The 14,302-nt window shown below is 42.5% G+C and overlaps 1 protein-coding gene across 2 annotated transcripts; it reads left to right on the top strand.

Moving 5' to 3' along the window:
* The first annotated feature begins 5,420 nt into the window (after positions 1–5,420).
* Positions 5,421–13,533, top strand: LOC121068615 (glutathione S-transferase-like). Of its 2 annotated transcripts, none has more exons than XM_040553929.1 (8): positions 5,421–6,055; positions 6,143–6,213; positions 7,281–7,394; positions 8,406–8,457; positions 9,966–10,098; positions 10,652–10,793; positions 11,657–11,788; positions 13,164–13,533. In XM_040553929.1, exons 3-8 carry the CDS (start codon positions 7,308–7,310, stop codon positions 13,281–13,283), a joined length of 666 nt encoding a protein of 221 aa, XP_040409863.1. In that variant the 5' UTR covers positions 5,421–6,055; positions 6,143–6,213; positions 7,281–7,307; the 3' UTR covers positions 13,284–13,533. The 2 variants fall into 2 exon arrangements, with proteins under 2 accessions (XP_040409863.1, XP_040409864.1); XM_040553930.1 differs by having other exon boundaries at positions 5,518–5,643.
* The last annotated feature ends 769 nt before the right edge of the window (positions 13,534–14,302 follow it).

Here is a 14,302-nt window from a genome sequence, read left to right as displayed (position 1 = left end):
TGACAATGTGACAGCAGATTTGTCTTTATTTGTATCTAATGCTTGGCAAAACATGAAAACAAAGGACTATGGAAGCAAAGAACCATTTATCAGGGTAGGGAAGTTTATTGCTTTGGAAAAAAGACCGATATAGTGTTAGTTTGATAGACTGTAACTTGAATGAAATATTTTCAGTATGAAAATTTTTTCAAAATCAGAACCATTGAAAAGGAGAAAGAGCTGAAGATTCGCTGAATCACTTATCCTTTAAAGAAATAGACTAGCTTCAACAGCAATTTGGGTAACTCCCTATGTTGAATTATTTTTACAGCATTGTGTAAGATTTATAAATTAATACTAGTTTCATCTACTGTTACCAAAGCCAAATCTCTGTGGCATACTCCTTGGGTACTTCCTGTGCCCTGTCACTATCCCACTTACTGTCACAAACAAAGTCAAAATTTCTTCTCCTCTTCCAGAAGCTGCGCTACACCTGCCTGTTCTGGTGCTGTTCAGACTGACCCTTCCTTGCTTTGAGTGTCCCCTCTTGGCTCTCCTTGAAAATTGCAGACTGTTCTTTTTATGTCATGCTAAAAAAAATTTTAGCCCCTAAATCTAAAACCCATCCCTGCATTCAATTGCCACCAAATCCTCTAACCACCTGTGAGATAAGTGCAGATATATACGAGCAAGTATTCAAGACTTGGAAGAAGGGAGAGGAGAAGTGGGGTCAGGGAGCAGGCAGGTTTCATGGCTAGGGCAACTCAGGTACATTAAAAATGCAGTAAGGTTGCATAAATTTCCATTATTATTAATCTCCCCTCTTACATGTAACTTCACTAATCATTTATAATCATTTAGTGAGTTGTGCTCATTATCCTCAAAAGCTATTTAAAGTTTCTTGAAAAGTGACTTTGGTCCAATGTGAGCAATGAAGAATGTCCCACCCAAAAGATTCCCTGGTCTGGTATTAGGGTCAGAAGCTCAGGCTGAAGGGAGGAACGAACCTGCATGGCTTTCACCCTGGATGGCTTCTCCAAATCCTGAGCTATAGGGCCTGACAAGTGGCAGCCGTTGCAGGGTAGGGCTGGCATCGGCACCTGGCTCCAAAAAAAGTGGTCATCCTACTTGGTGGTGACTACCTAACCCTCTGGGAATCACAGGAAGGCTCCTTAGAGGAGCCTCCTGGATGCTCAGAGCGCTGGATTTTACAGGGAAGGTACGTGAAATTGTTAGTAGTTAGCAATGCCAGGGGTGCACCTGTGTGGCTGAGGTGCTGTGGTGCACATTGCCATTTCATGCCACCAGACATAGAATCATAGAGTCATCTAGGTTGGAAAAGGCCTTCAGGATCATCAAGTCCAACATCAACATGACCTACCGAGTCCCATCACTAACCAATGACTTTTATTGTCCCTTCAAGAAACCTAGTGCACTTGGGCCTGTGCCCAGAGACCTCCTCCCCAGTGAACTCCAATTTAAAACAAAAACACTTGGGCTTACGAACACTCACAGCAAAAAAAAACTGCTTTGAGGTGGGGCTTGATGTGACAGGGCAGCACCTGCACAGAGGGAATATCGAGCAGATGTGCCCAGCCTGCAGCCCTGTGGCAGCTCGTGCCGCTGTCCAACGCAGTGGCCTTGGCCAACTTTTAGCCCCAATGAACTCATCAGCCCCACAGAACTAATATAACACCTCTCAGAAATGGGTCTGAGAATGAAAATCTCTCAACAAAATTAAAAAATAAAATATTCAGTAGCAAAACCTGATGTTTAATATCTCCACAACAAAAGTGTAGAAAGAAAGGAAATTACAAAAGATTTGGAAAATGAATCTGATAGAGAGAAAATAGAAGAATGGACTTTGTTTGCAAATGGCTTGTTTTCCTTCCATGCTCTCCCAGCTAGCAGAAACTACACGCTCCCTTCAGAGTGGTGCCACTATGTGTAGCTGTGGTCTCTTCCTCAGCAGAGACAGGCAACTCAAAATTTTTGTCTCCTGCAAGCATTGCAGAAATAAGCAGTAACAGAATCACAGCTAAAATCAGTTGTTGAATTAAGCATACACTTCTCTGTGCTGCTGGAGTAATAAAAATCTGTTTCCACTTACCTGCTCCCCATCAGCTCCTCTTTGTGTTAGCAGTAAAACAGAAGGACAATCGCTTCTGTGAGGGTGCAGCAAGACGAAGTGGGGTTTTTAACAGAATATGCTCTGCATTTTGTCAGAGGCAACTTATCTTGTACTGATATGTCTAGTACAATTCTATAGCCCTGGGGCTATGACCTGCAAACACCAAAACTCTTTTTTTTTTTTTTTTTTCAGTATTTCTTCATCTGAGGCCAAGGCTGTGCCTAATTACAGTTATATCTCAAACAGCCAGTGCTAGCAAATTGTGCACTCAGGTGCACCTTTAGGCATAAAGAGAAGTCAAGTAGAATATGTTCTTATGTGAGTTATTCATGTGTGTGTGTAAGGTGGAGCTATCCTGTAAAATTTTATTACTATTGTAAGAAGGATTTAAAAAGATAATAATAATAAAGCATGTCCCTTAGTGCTGTCAAGCCTATAGGTAAGTTAAGCAAGAGAGTTAATCTTCTGAAAATAAGTGTGCTGGAAAATCTCTAACAAACCCTATTTGCAGCCTAATTCTGTAGGAGATGTGCACTTATAGATAAAATCGCATATCCCACAGAGGTGAGCTGGCTGGCACAGGACATGCATTGGTTTAAAGCAACGTGGGGCAGAGGGCACAAGCAGGTCAAGGAGCCATAAGGACATTACGGGCTCCGCGGAGCAAGGGGCTGGGGGGCACTGTCAGGAGCAGGCAGACAAATGCAGAGTTACCTGGTGCAGAAGTCTTTCTTTCCATGCCCACTTTGGGTTTCAAAACAGAACTTGTATTTCCCATCGGTTCTCTGCTGTTATACTCCTGACTCCCGAGGGAAGAGCTAGCAGTTAGGTTGGTGACCTCTCTCCCTCTGGGATAGTGGGGATCTGTAGGGCACACAGTGACATGGTTCACCATAGGCCATGAGTGATCTGAGAGCAGAGATGTTTTGTGTCATATTATTGCTTGGAGGAATAGTTGCAAAGGAAATTAACCCCCCTTGTCCCCGATTTCAGAGTCATTACTAGCAGTGTTCTGAGAAAACCTTGAATTTCGATAAATATTATGATCCTTTCTGTGATGTCTGGAGGAAAGCTGAGAAGATATGATGAAAGATGATGCTAAGGAGAGGGTTTTCAGGTATTAAATACTCTGGAAATCCTAAAATTGCCTGCCTATCAATGACATGCTACTTTATCTTTTTGAATTCTGACTCTTCCCATGGGGAGAAAACCACATCCACTGAGGAGAAAGGTCCGGAGGTTGGAAATGCGGAGGGGAAAATAGGGAGCAATCACAGGTGAGGAGGACAGCTTGGACGTTGCCAAGAAGACACAATCTAAGGCTACAAACTAAGCAGGAGAGAGAAAGGAAGCAAGCTAGAGGGAACTTGAAGAAAATCTCAAAGCAGCGGATTGCTTCCCAGGAGCTTAGCGTGCTGTTAATGTGCAGAGAGAGCTATAAACGCAACGGTGAGCAAGTAATACCCCGGGGATATCTTGCGGATAACTGCAAGGCTATCTTTTGTAAACAACATATTCCTGGGTTTATAAGATAGTCTGGTTGCGTACCTACCCAGCCTGGTTCAGCGTGTGTAACTCAGCGTGGAGAAATGTTTTATGGGACACAATGTGTGAGTGCGCTGAACACATGCAGCACTGGTTTGGAAAAACAACAATCAAGTGTTTTAAATCATAGAAAACTCCAGAGCTGCCCTTTATATTTGCAGCAAGGCAGGGCTGGGCATATCTCTGCAGGTCTCATTAGTCCCGGCTGAGGCTCCCTTCTCTACAAGCCCTCTTTCCCCTGTTAATACAGTGAGACACAACAGTTTGTATGTGCACCTATTTCCCTTACCTTTTAAATATTGGCTCATAATTTTGAACGTAGCTCCAAACCAAACTAACATAATTCTGACATGTTTTATGTAGAGAGGAAAATCCACAATGTCTGATGGCACAGAATTTTTCTATGCTTTGTCAGGAAATTGGTATCATGTCCGAAAAAAAATGTGATTATTATATATATTTATTTATGCCTTACTATTTTAAAAGAAGACACCAAATGGAAGCAAGCTGGTGGTCATCAGCAGCAGCTGTGGTGAATATTCACTCCTAAATCATCAGGGTATATTTGAGATTTCCCCTAGCCTTAACTCCTGGATGATCAGTCTGAACCTAGAAGAACATAAGAGATCAGATGCCTTCAGGCATGCAAGATAGAAATCCATCTACCTTCTGCGTGCATACTGCTGGCTTTGGTTTGGATATCAGCTGTGGCTCAAGTGATTGGTGAGGGATACCTCCTACCTGGATGCAGACAAATTTAAAGGAGGCTAGACAGATGGACTAGATGTAAGTGTCTACAAGGTTAGGTGAGATGAGTTTCACACAGGTTGTCTACACTGTGATCAACTTTCATGCTCAAGTTCATGTTTCTTACCTTGCATTCTTTTAGTACAGTGGAGTTAAAGCCCATGTAGGAGTAGTCTCTAGATCTTCTGGGATATTTCCTACAGTTCTGGGCTTTGCCAAAGCCAGGCTTGCAAAAGTTTGGGCAGCTACTCTACCTAAGAGTGAGTTGGCATGTGCACAGACTTCACCAGACACACCTCAGTGTATAGGTCTGCACAGAGAAACCTTCAATCTCCTGCGTTATCCCAGGCTCTGGGTGATAAGTCATATTTGTCCAACAAAGCTGGAACACTTTGGAACACACCGCTTAGCACGTAAAAAAAAATGCTAAAAGCAAATGTCAGCACTCCCAGAAGCCTAGAAGGGAAAGCAGTCCTTTCTCAAGCAAGCAAGCAAAATGTTCTTATGCCGAGTTCTGTTTCATTATAAAATATGAACAAATTATGAGCAAAATGTGGGTGACTTGTGGTGGGCTTCCACTGCTCTCATCTGGGGCTCTCTAAGGCATGGTCAGAGCTGCAGGACACCCTGCAGGGCCGGCAGCTGGTCTCACCAGAGCAGTAGCAGGAGGCTGGTGGATGCCCTGGGACACACACTGTGGTGTGCTCACCTCGACTAGGCACCTCCTAAAAGACAAGACTTTGATGTGGTGACCATTTTGATGACTCTTCCTTCTGTTCTAGCTCTAAATAATGCTGTTCATTTTATTGTCAAGCATGGACCACGTTGGTCTAACAGGCACTGGTGGTGGAAATTGGTGGGATGAGGATCATTTTCAGCCATACAGCAGCAAAGTATATCTGCAGGGAGGACCTGAACGAGAGAGACTTGTACTGCAACAACACACTTCTTTGTTTGACTACAGTTATAACCCTCTCTATGTAAAACGAGAAGAATATCCCCGCTCGCAATCAGAGTCAGGGTGATTCAGCAGATTTCCACGTAGCACGTCGACCTTGCTTGCATGTGATGCCTACAGCAGTATTAACCAGATAGATTAGACAGCAGGACGGGGCAAGGGAGTTCATGCTGTGTAGACTCTTTGGAATCAAGAGTTCTCAAAAGGAAACAGGAGTTTGCTCTTCTGATGCCAACCTCTGTTTGCTGCCTCCTCAGTCATCAGCTATATCCTTTTTCACCAGGTCAAATCAGAGAAATATCTTTGACAGAAACCGAAAAAAGAACACTTCTATGTCCAGGAATGAAATTCATCAGGAAAAAAAAAATGTCCTGAAGATATATCCCCCATCACTAAAGGAAGAGAAGGAAGGTTATGAAGGATTCAAGCAGAATTAGCTGATACAACATGCATAAAGTTGTACAAAACTATGAAATCATAAAGAATTTAAATAAAATTTTGATTGCTATCACAGCATCTTTTTAAATCTTGGGAGCTTTTTGGCAGCTCTGATTATTTTTAGCTCGCAGACTGCCAAACAATGAAATTAAGAAGCACAAAATTTCTGTCAGCATAGTTTTCCCAAACAATCATGACCTCTCCTGAGTCTTACATTTGTGCACCATCAGCATTAGTCAGAAATTTATTTCCTGTAGGTGAGAAGTGATTAGACTTAGTTGTTTTAATTTGCTCGAGAAATAGGAATTTCCCAACAGCAGAGGTGTCTGTAATTCTCTTTGTAGGAGGGGCTAAAACCTTTATAATCACACGGCAAAGCTACTGAGAGCTTAGAGGGGGATATACTCCGTACAAGGTAAGCTTTGGGGATTTTGGCATGCATGGGGAATTAGTGCACTTGAAACTAAAGTCAGTGAATTGATCTTGTGGATTAAATTCCTGAATGTGCTTTACTAACTTGGTTATGTGCATCAGATATTTAATTATTAACCAACTGCTTTCTGGGTATACAGACTCAAGAAAAAGCAATTTAGATTTCGGATGTGTGAATGAAGTGCTTCCTATTTTAGAGAAGATGGCACACTCCTTACAAGGGGGATATGTTTTGTTGTACCCATTTGCTTTTTGCTGCTGTTAACGCTCCAGCTTTGTTGTTGACATGGTGTTAATAAACATGACGCGAGTATGAACTGGGCACTGCCTGCAGGTTTGCTGCATTTGCTGTGCACTGGTTCTGAATGGGGTGGATGCCGTGTGTCTGGGGACAGCTGTTGCTTTAAACTCCAGCAAGATCTGGGGTTGAACTGAGCAGATATTTCACTTTGGGTCTGTCTGTGGTGACAGCCAGTTTGATGTTACCGAGGTAAAAATTAAATTTCATGCCTTCAGATGCTTGCCTGAAGAAATGAGAGGAGTGGGGACTGTTGTGAATGAGACTGAATGCATACATGTGGGGGAAAAATTCCTCCTGTCACTTCATAGTGGAGCCTAATGGCTACTGGAGAAACTAAGGCAATCATTCACCTGATATTGTCTGCCTGATTAAATAGTAAACTGTGTCCTGAAATGAGGCCAAAATAAATAGAGCAGTGCATATCGCACTCCCTGCTCTTTGGTCAGAACAGAAGGCTTTGGGCTGGATGCGGTCTATGATTTGCATGGTCTCTGACATGGGCCAGTCACTCAAGGTTCACAGTTCTGCTCCACTCACCTACACATATAAAAGACATCTCAAGGCAAAATGATGCAGTGCAACCTCTCAGTGTATTCTAACTTTTATCTCCTCTGATGATTTGATGACAGACCTGGATCATCAAGCATTGGTTTCCAACAACAACTTTGACCAATGCTTGAGATCGAGTTAGAGACTCAAGAGACTCATTCTGAACCTTCTTCATTTTAGTTCTTACTTCTTTATTCTAGATAGTAGGAGATTTGGCACTTGGAAACATGTCTGGGAAACCAAGGCTGCACTATGTCAATGCACGTGGCCGAATGGAACCAATACGGTGGCTACTGGCGGCTGCCGGAGTTGAGGTTTGTCTATAGTTTTTATACTAAAAGCGGTATATATGCGCTATATATAAGTATATATAAGCATGCGGTAAATATGCATTTTTACTATTCTGTATCAAAAATGGGACTGAGCAGCAGTTTCAGGTTCTGCATTTAGTGCACAGCAGTGACCAAGCAAACGATGACCGCTAGCACACCCTTAGCTGGGGACAAGTTGCTGTTTCACTTCCAAGCATCACGTGCCAAGCCTGCTGTTAGCGCTATAAATGCACCTCCCCTGTAGCCAGTGAGACAAAACATTTAAAATCATAGCAGCAGAACTTGGTTTCTTAATCACTGATTACAGCAGTCGAGCACTTTGACTTCTGAAGGCCCCTAGTTAAATCCCCATGTCCAAATAGCATATATATTATGACTATTACAGCGTTGCTTGCCCCTGAAGTACTGTGTATTATAAAACACCCATTCATTGTTTTTATCTGCAATGATTTCTGATATCAAACTGGAGAGGGAGTGTGGGGATCTGTGAGTTTTAAGACCTGTGTTTTTTTTCATCACTGTGATGAGCCGCATGCAGCACCATCTCTTCTCTTCATCCCTCCTTTCATCAGCTTGTGGTAAAGGAACCCTAACACGGATCTACTGTTGCAGTGCAAATTTACCTGTCCCCCTCCCTGCAACATCTCCTGCCAGCACTGAGAACAGAAGAATCACTGTTGCTGTTTGCTCAGAAGACAGGGCTTTGTGCCTTCTGGTCACCTCAGGGTTAGCCAAAATCTTACAGGCACAGAACTATGGATCATGGAGGAGAAGGATGAGGAGAGTATATGGCAAAGGCAAAATATATATATATATATTTAAACCTGATTTACTTTTTAAAGGAATTTTACCTTTTTTTGAGAAAAAAAATAATATATATATATTTTTAAGAAAATTCCCAACAGTGCAGCTTTTTGAACCCTCATTGTCTCACAACAAGCAGAAGCTAAAACATGCAGTAACAACATAACTTTTCTTCTGTATTCCCTGCAGTTTGAAGAAGCCTTTCTGGAAACAAAGGATGACCTGAAAAAGTTACAGACAAGTAAGTTTCCTTCACTTTTTAATTAGATAATAATGATAATTAGAATTGTTTGTCTTAGGACACCTAAGGAAATTTATGTCTCTTCAAAGGATAATCTAGACTGGATTAAACAGGTGGTATCACAGATGCCCACTGCAGTAAGCATCTCCTCTGGAGCCTGGCCCATGTCCAGGAGGCTTTTGAAGATCTCCAAGGAGGAGACTCCACAGCCTCTCTGGGCAGCCTGTGCCAGTGCTCCGTCACCTGCACAGTAAAGATGTGCTTCCTGATGTTTGGATGGGAGCTCCTGTGTTTCAATTTGTACCCACTGCCTCTTGTCATATGATAATGTATTTTTTGTAATCAGATCATCCTGAAATTCATTAGCATTTTAGGTTGCCTACAAAGCTGTTGTTTTATAATCTGTATGAAACCAGAGTTCCGTATTTCTGAGTTTAACGTGTACTTCTGACATGTTCCTGTTTCCTGAGGCAACTGTTCATCTTGCTATCTTTAGCTTCCATCTTTGTGGGACTGATTCTCATATTTCCTCCAAAGCAAAAGACATGTCTGTGCTCAGCCATTCCAGTTCACTCGGCTGTTCAAAGAAATCTGAGCTTGGGTTGGCATTTGCAGTCCTGCTCTCCTTCAGGAACAACGAATTGATTCCCACCTCTGCCACCTGCCAGCTTTCAAAAAGCACAGCAGTATTTTGAGGCACGAGCATAAAAGAAGATATCTTTAATAGCAAGCTGTTTCTGTGCATGCCTGCCTTGCAGTGGATACAAAGATGGACACAGCTGATCAGTTAGCTGAGTCAAGAAATGTGATCCCATGAAACAAACACTCTGACGTGCTGCTCTGAGCAGTTTCGGGCAGTATTTTGACTTCTTCCTTCCTAGAATGAGACTTCTACAGACTAGTAAGGGACTTACACTGCCTACAATCTCACATCAAGAAGTATTTGGCTTTTGCTGGAATCATATGAAATTCCATTCATTATTCCCTGCTTCAGGCCTGTACAGGTGTTTGTTTTTGTATAAAGTCAATATAGTAGTCAAGAAGATAAATATTAGCATGTATATTAACATTATACATTGACAAACACTTAAATAGTCCAGGTTTCCAAAATACTTAATAGCACATAACAAAAACTGGCTCATTATGGGTCAGATCCTTTAGTCCTTCTATCTGTATTAACCACAAAAATAAATAAATAAATAGATAAAAAATTAATCTGAGTTAGGGCCATGCAGTGCAGGACTTGCCTTTTTCACTGGCTACTGAAAGTTCTGCATTTGGGTCCTTCATCAGAGGTGAATAGACTTCAGGAAGCTGATTGCTATAATAGTCAGTTATTAACATTTCACAAATGGTTCTTGGCTTCATGGTAAGCTTTTTCCACACCATGAGAGTGAGAAGGAGTACCACAAATCAAAAATAACATGGGTTGGTTACTTTCCCACATATCTACTGATGATGCTCATTCAGAGACTAAATATCTCCTTGTCTTGTCCCCTTTTCCCCAGATGGAGACCTGCTATTCCAGCAAGTGCCCATGGTGGAGATTGATGGGATGAAGATGGTGCAGACCAGGGCCATCCTCAGCTACATTGCAGGGAAATACAACCTCTACGGGAAAGACCTGAAGGAGAGAGCACTGTAATGTACCAGTACTACCTTTGTTTGTTAGACTACAGCCCATGCTACTTCTCTGTGTAACACAAGAATATCCCCAGCCATGTTTAGACTTGGGGTGATTCAGCAAGTTTTCATGTAGCATGTGTTGAGCGTGACTGTTGGTGATGACTGATTAACCAGATAGTTAAGATAGGCAGAATGGTGCAAGGGAGTTTGTGAAGATCAGAGGTCAATACAGTCATCAGAAAAAAAAAGCAGTCAAGAGTACAGGGGAGCCATGTTTTTACCTCAAATATTTGTAAATGTTTCAAGTTGATCAGCCCAGGTAAACACATTTCAAGATAATTGATAGAAATTGTACAGACTCGCTGTTTAACTGAACATGTCTGATTTGATTTTTAACATGGGTTTAGATGACATATACCAATTCTGTATTCAGGTTTGAAAAAAGTTAATGCAGTGGAGTATCACCCCTGGTGAAAAATGAAGAAGTACAGCCTTTTAGTTTTTTGGTTATGTGCTACTCAGACTTCTCCTGTGTTTGACTTGACCAACTGGATTTATTCCTTTCCAGAATTGATATGTATGTGGAAGGATTAGCAGATCTGAATGAGTTAATCACAAGCAATTTCTTCCAACCAGCGGATAAAAAGGAAGAACATCTTGCAACTGTTATGGACAAGGCCACAACCAGATACTTCCCGGTCTTTGAGAAGGTACGTGGCAAAGATGTAGCAGCATAATTAATACTATATTCCTGAAACTCTGTCCCTGATCTACACAAACAATTTTTATTCAGGAAAACAGAAAGACAAATTACCACTTAAATATAAATTCCATGGTTTTGATGGGAGTAGGACAAGGCTGGAGACAAGACACCACAGAGGGGACAGAAGATCTTACAAATCTGGGAGATATGCAAAGCCATAACAACCCAGGACACACTGAAATCCCCAGCTGTCCACATCAGTTGTTACAGACAAAAGCCATGATAGCATTGGTTTTTATATGAAATTTCCTTCTGAAGTACAAGACCCTCTGACCGTTAGAGGCACTGTACCACACATACAAAAGAAGCATTAGAGGTCCTTCGGTAAAAAGGGAGGATGGCTAAGCTGGGTGGGTGTTGGAGAACCTGAGGCACACTAACCCCCAGTGCAATATTCACAAAATCAAAACAGAAACAGGTGAGAAGTAAGGGAGCTACCCATAATTTGAAAAAGGCCAAGATTCTCTTACTGTGCCCTGTGCTGAATTCGAGCAACTTGCAAATACTGTGCAGTGATGGTTGTTTTCCCTGAAGCCTAGCCTTCAACGCAGCAGCTCTAATTACAAGAGCTACAGAAGTGAAGGCAAGAGGGGTAGACCTGAACTGTCAGAAAAAAAATGAAGAAGAGAAAGGACTGATGTATAATGCCTAGGATGACAGTGTGGTCAGATTATCTGTTTGTACTATGGATGTTCTTATTGTACTTCCTTGCTTCAAGGATAACTCCATGCAGTGTAGGACCTTACTATGAAGATATATTTAATCACACACAAGTTACATCTGTTTCTGGTCATTGTTCCTTGTTTTTAGGTTTTGAAAGGACACGGACAAGACTTTCTTGTTGGCAACAAGCTTAGCAGAGCAGATGTGCAGTTACTTGAAATTATTTTATTGGTAGAAGAGTCCAAGCCTGATATACTTGCCAAATTTCCTCTCTTGCAGGTAATTAGACAGTTTTCATGGAAGATAAATCAAAGCAGAACCATTGATTTAAACTGGCTGAGAAATATGGGGAGTGGGAGGGTAAGGAAAGGAGAGTTATTTGATTTTTATGTTATTTTTAACAAGTAATTTTATCCAACCAGAAATATTGATAGTTATTGCAGCCTTCTGTCACTAGAGCCACCAGGGCACTTAAAGGGATAATACGATGAAGCATATACTCTTAGACTCATATAATGATAGAATATCTTCCTGAGTTGGAAGGGACCCACAAGGATCATTGAATCCAACTCCTGGCTCCACACAGGAACACCCAAAAATCAGACCATATGCCTGAAGCATTGTCCAAATGCTTCTTGAGCTACAGCAGGCTCAGTGCCATGACCACTGCTCTGGGGAGCCTGTCCCAGTGCCCGACCACCCACTCGGTGCAGAACCTTTTCCTCACACCCAGCCTGACCCTCCCCTGTCTCAGCTCCATGCCGTTCCCTCGAGTCCTGTCGCTGTCCCCAGAGAGCAGAGCTCAGCGCCTGCCTCTCCGCTCCCCTCGTGAGGGAGCTGAAGGCCACCATGAGGCCTCCCCTCTTCCTGCTCTGCTCTGGGCTGAACAAACCAAGGGACATCAGCTGTCCCTTATACATCTTCCCCTCTAGACCCTACACCATCTTTGTTGCCCTCCTTTGGATACTCTTTAATAGTTTTATGTCCTTCTTATACTGTGGTGCCTCAAACAGCACACACTACTCAAGGTGAGGCTACGCAAGTGCAGAGCAGAGCAGGACAATCCCTTCCCTCAGCTGGCTAGCAGTGCTGTGCCTGATGCACCCCAGGACATGGTTGGCCCTTTTGGCTGCCAGGGCATGCTGCTGGCTCATGTTCAGCTTGCCATCGACCAGAACCCTCAGATCCCTTTCTATGGGGCTGCTCTCCAGCCTCTCGTCCCCCCGCCTGTACGTACAGACAGGGTTGCCCCTTCCCAGGTGCAGAATTCAGCACTTGCTCTTGTTAAACTTCATGCAGTTGGGATTGCCCAGCTTTCTAATTTGTCAAGATCTCTCTGCAAGGCCTCTCCACCATTGAGGAAGTCAACAGCTCTTCCTAATTTACTATCATTACTATCACTTGCTTAGTATGCATTCGAGTCCTGCGTCCTGATCATTTATAAAAACATTGAAGAGAAATGGGCCTAAAACGAAGCCCAGGGGAACCCCACTAGTGATTGGCCACCAGCCTCACGTAACCCCATTTACTACAATCCTTTACTATAATCTGCAGGATCAACCTGTGATGTTACTTTTACAGCATGGATAGCATCTAAATGTCTGACAGTTACCATCGTTCTTAAGTATAGTGCTGTTTTCTTTTTGTTTTGTAGAGTTTTAAAGCAAAAACAAGCAATATCCCCAACATAAAGAAATTCCTGCAGCCTGGCAGCCAGAGGAAACTACCCATCCAAGAAAAAGATATACCAAGACTGATGCAAATTTTCCATTGAGCAGCAACCCAAACCCACAGAAACTCTATATCATTGTCTCTGTATTTGCTGAGAATAGAAAAATTAAAATTAATGAAAATAGTGAAAGGTTTTTGATTACTCTTCAGCCTACTGCAGACACTTTCAAAGTGAATCTACAAGAACACACCAGGAAATAAAATCATCAACTGAACTAGGGGCTACACTGTATGAAACAAATTGTCTTAAATACTTAAGAGATTACCTGAAATAAAGTCTCACTCTTTACATTTTAAAAAGTATGTTCAATGAGTTCTTGCTGCTACTTATATACTGAAGGGATCCCTTGTTCTTTCTGGCAACCCTAGAGTTGCTGGAATAGGAAGGGGGCTTAGCCCAAACAGTGGGCAATGTGCCCTTCCTGGAAAAAGCTGAGTGAAGACTGCAGGTTCTGGCTTGATGGAGATGATATGTTTCGATTCAGCTTTCCTCTGAACTTAATATTCCTTGGCTTGGAGTATGTTGGGATCAGGGGTCCTACTGCACGTCTGTTTTGTCACTAGCTGTTCAAACTCTTGTATGGTAGCTTCACCAATATCTCCTTTAACAGACAGCCTGCTGCAGCAGCTAAGAGCAGTTTGCACACATTCAGTGGAAAGATGATTGCTTGTAGCCAACTATAAAGTTGAAAAACTGTTATCAATGGAGGAAGGAGGGCTCTGGCTGGTGTCAGAATCACAGAATCATAAAGGCTGGAAAAGACCTCCAATATCTGGTCCAACCATCCCCCTTCCACCACTAAACCATATCCCTACGCTATCAGGACCTTGACATGTAGAACTCTCTGTTGACTGATGTTAATTTATATTAAACTCAGTTATGAGTTGTGCATTGCAATCACTGAAATCCAGGCTAGCAAGAATGTTGAATACATAACAGGCATTCCCCACATCAACCTGTTGTATGCAGCTGCCAACGCCCTAAAAGCGATTACTCTGGCACTGCCAGCCTGAGATTGGCAGCCTCCAGGCAATAAAACTCCTGCTATCTCTCGCCTACTG

The sequence above is a fragment of the Cygnus olor genome, chromosome 3, assembly GCF_009769625.2.
Source record: "Cygnus olor isolate bCygOlo1 chromosome 3, bCygOlo1.pri.v2, whole genome shotgun sequence".
NCBI lineage: Eukaryota > Metazoa > Chordata > Aves > Anseriformes > Anatidae > Cygnus > Cygnus olor.
The sequence above is the reverse complement of the archived record's forward strand: the minus strand, read 5'-3'. Positions and strand labels throughout refer to the sequence as shown.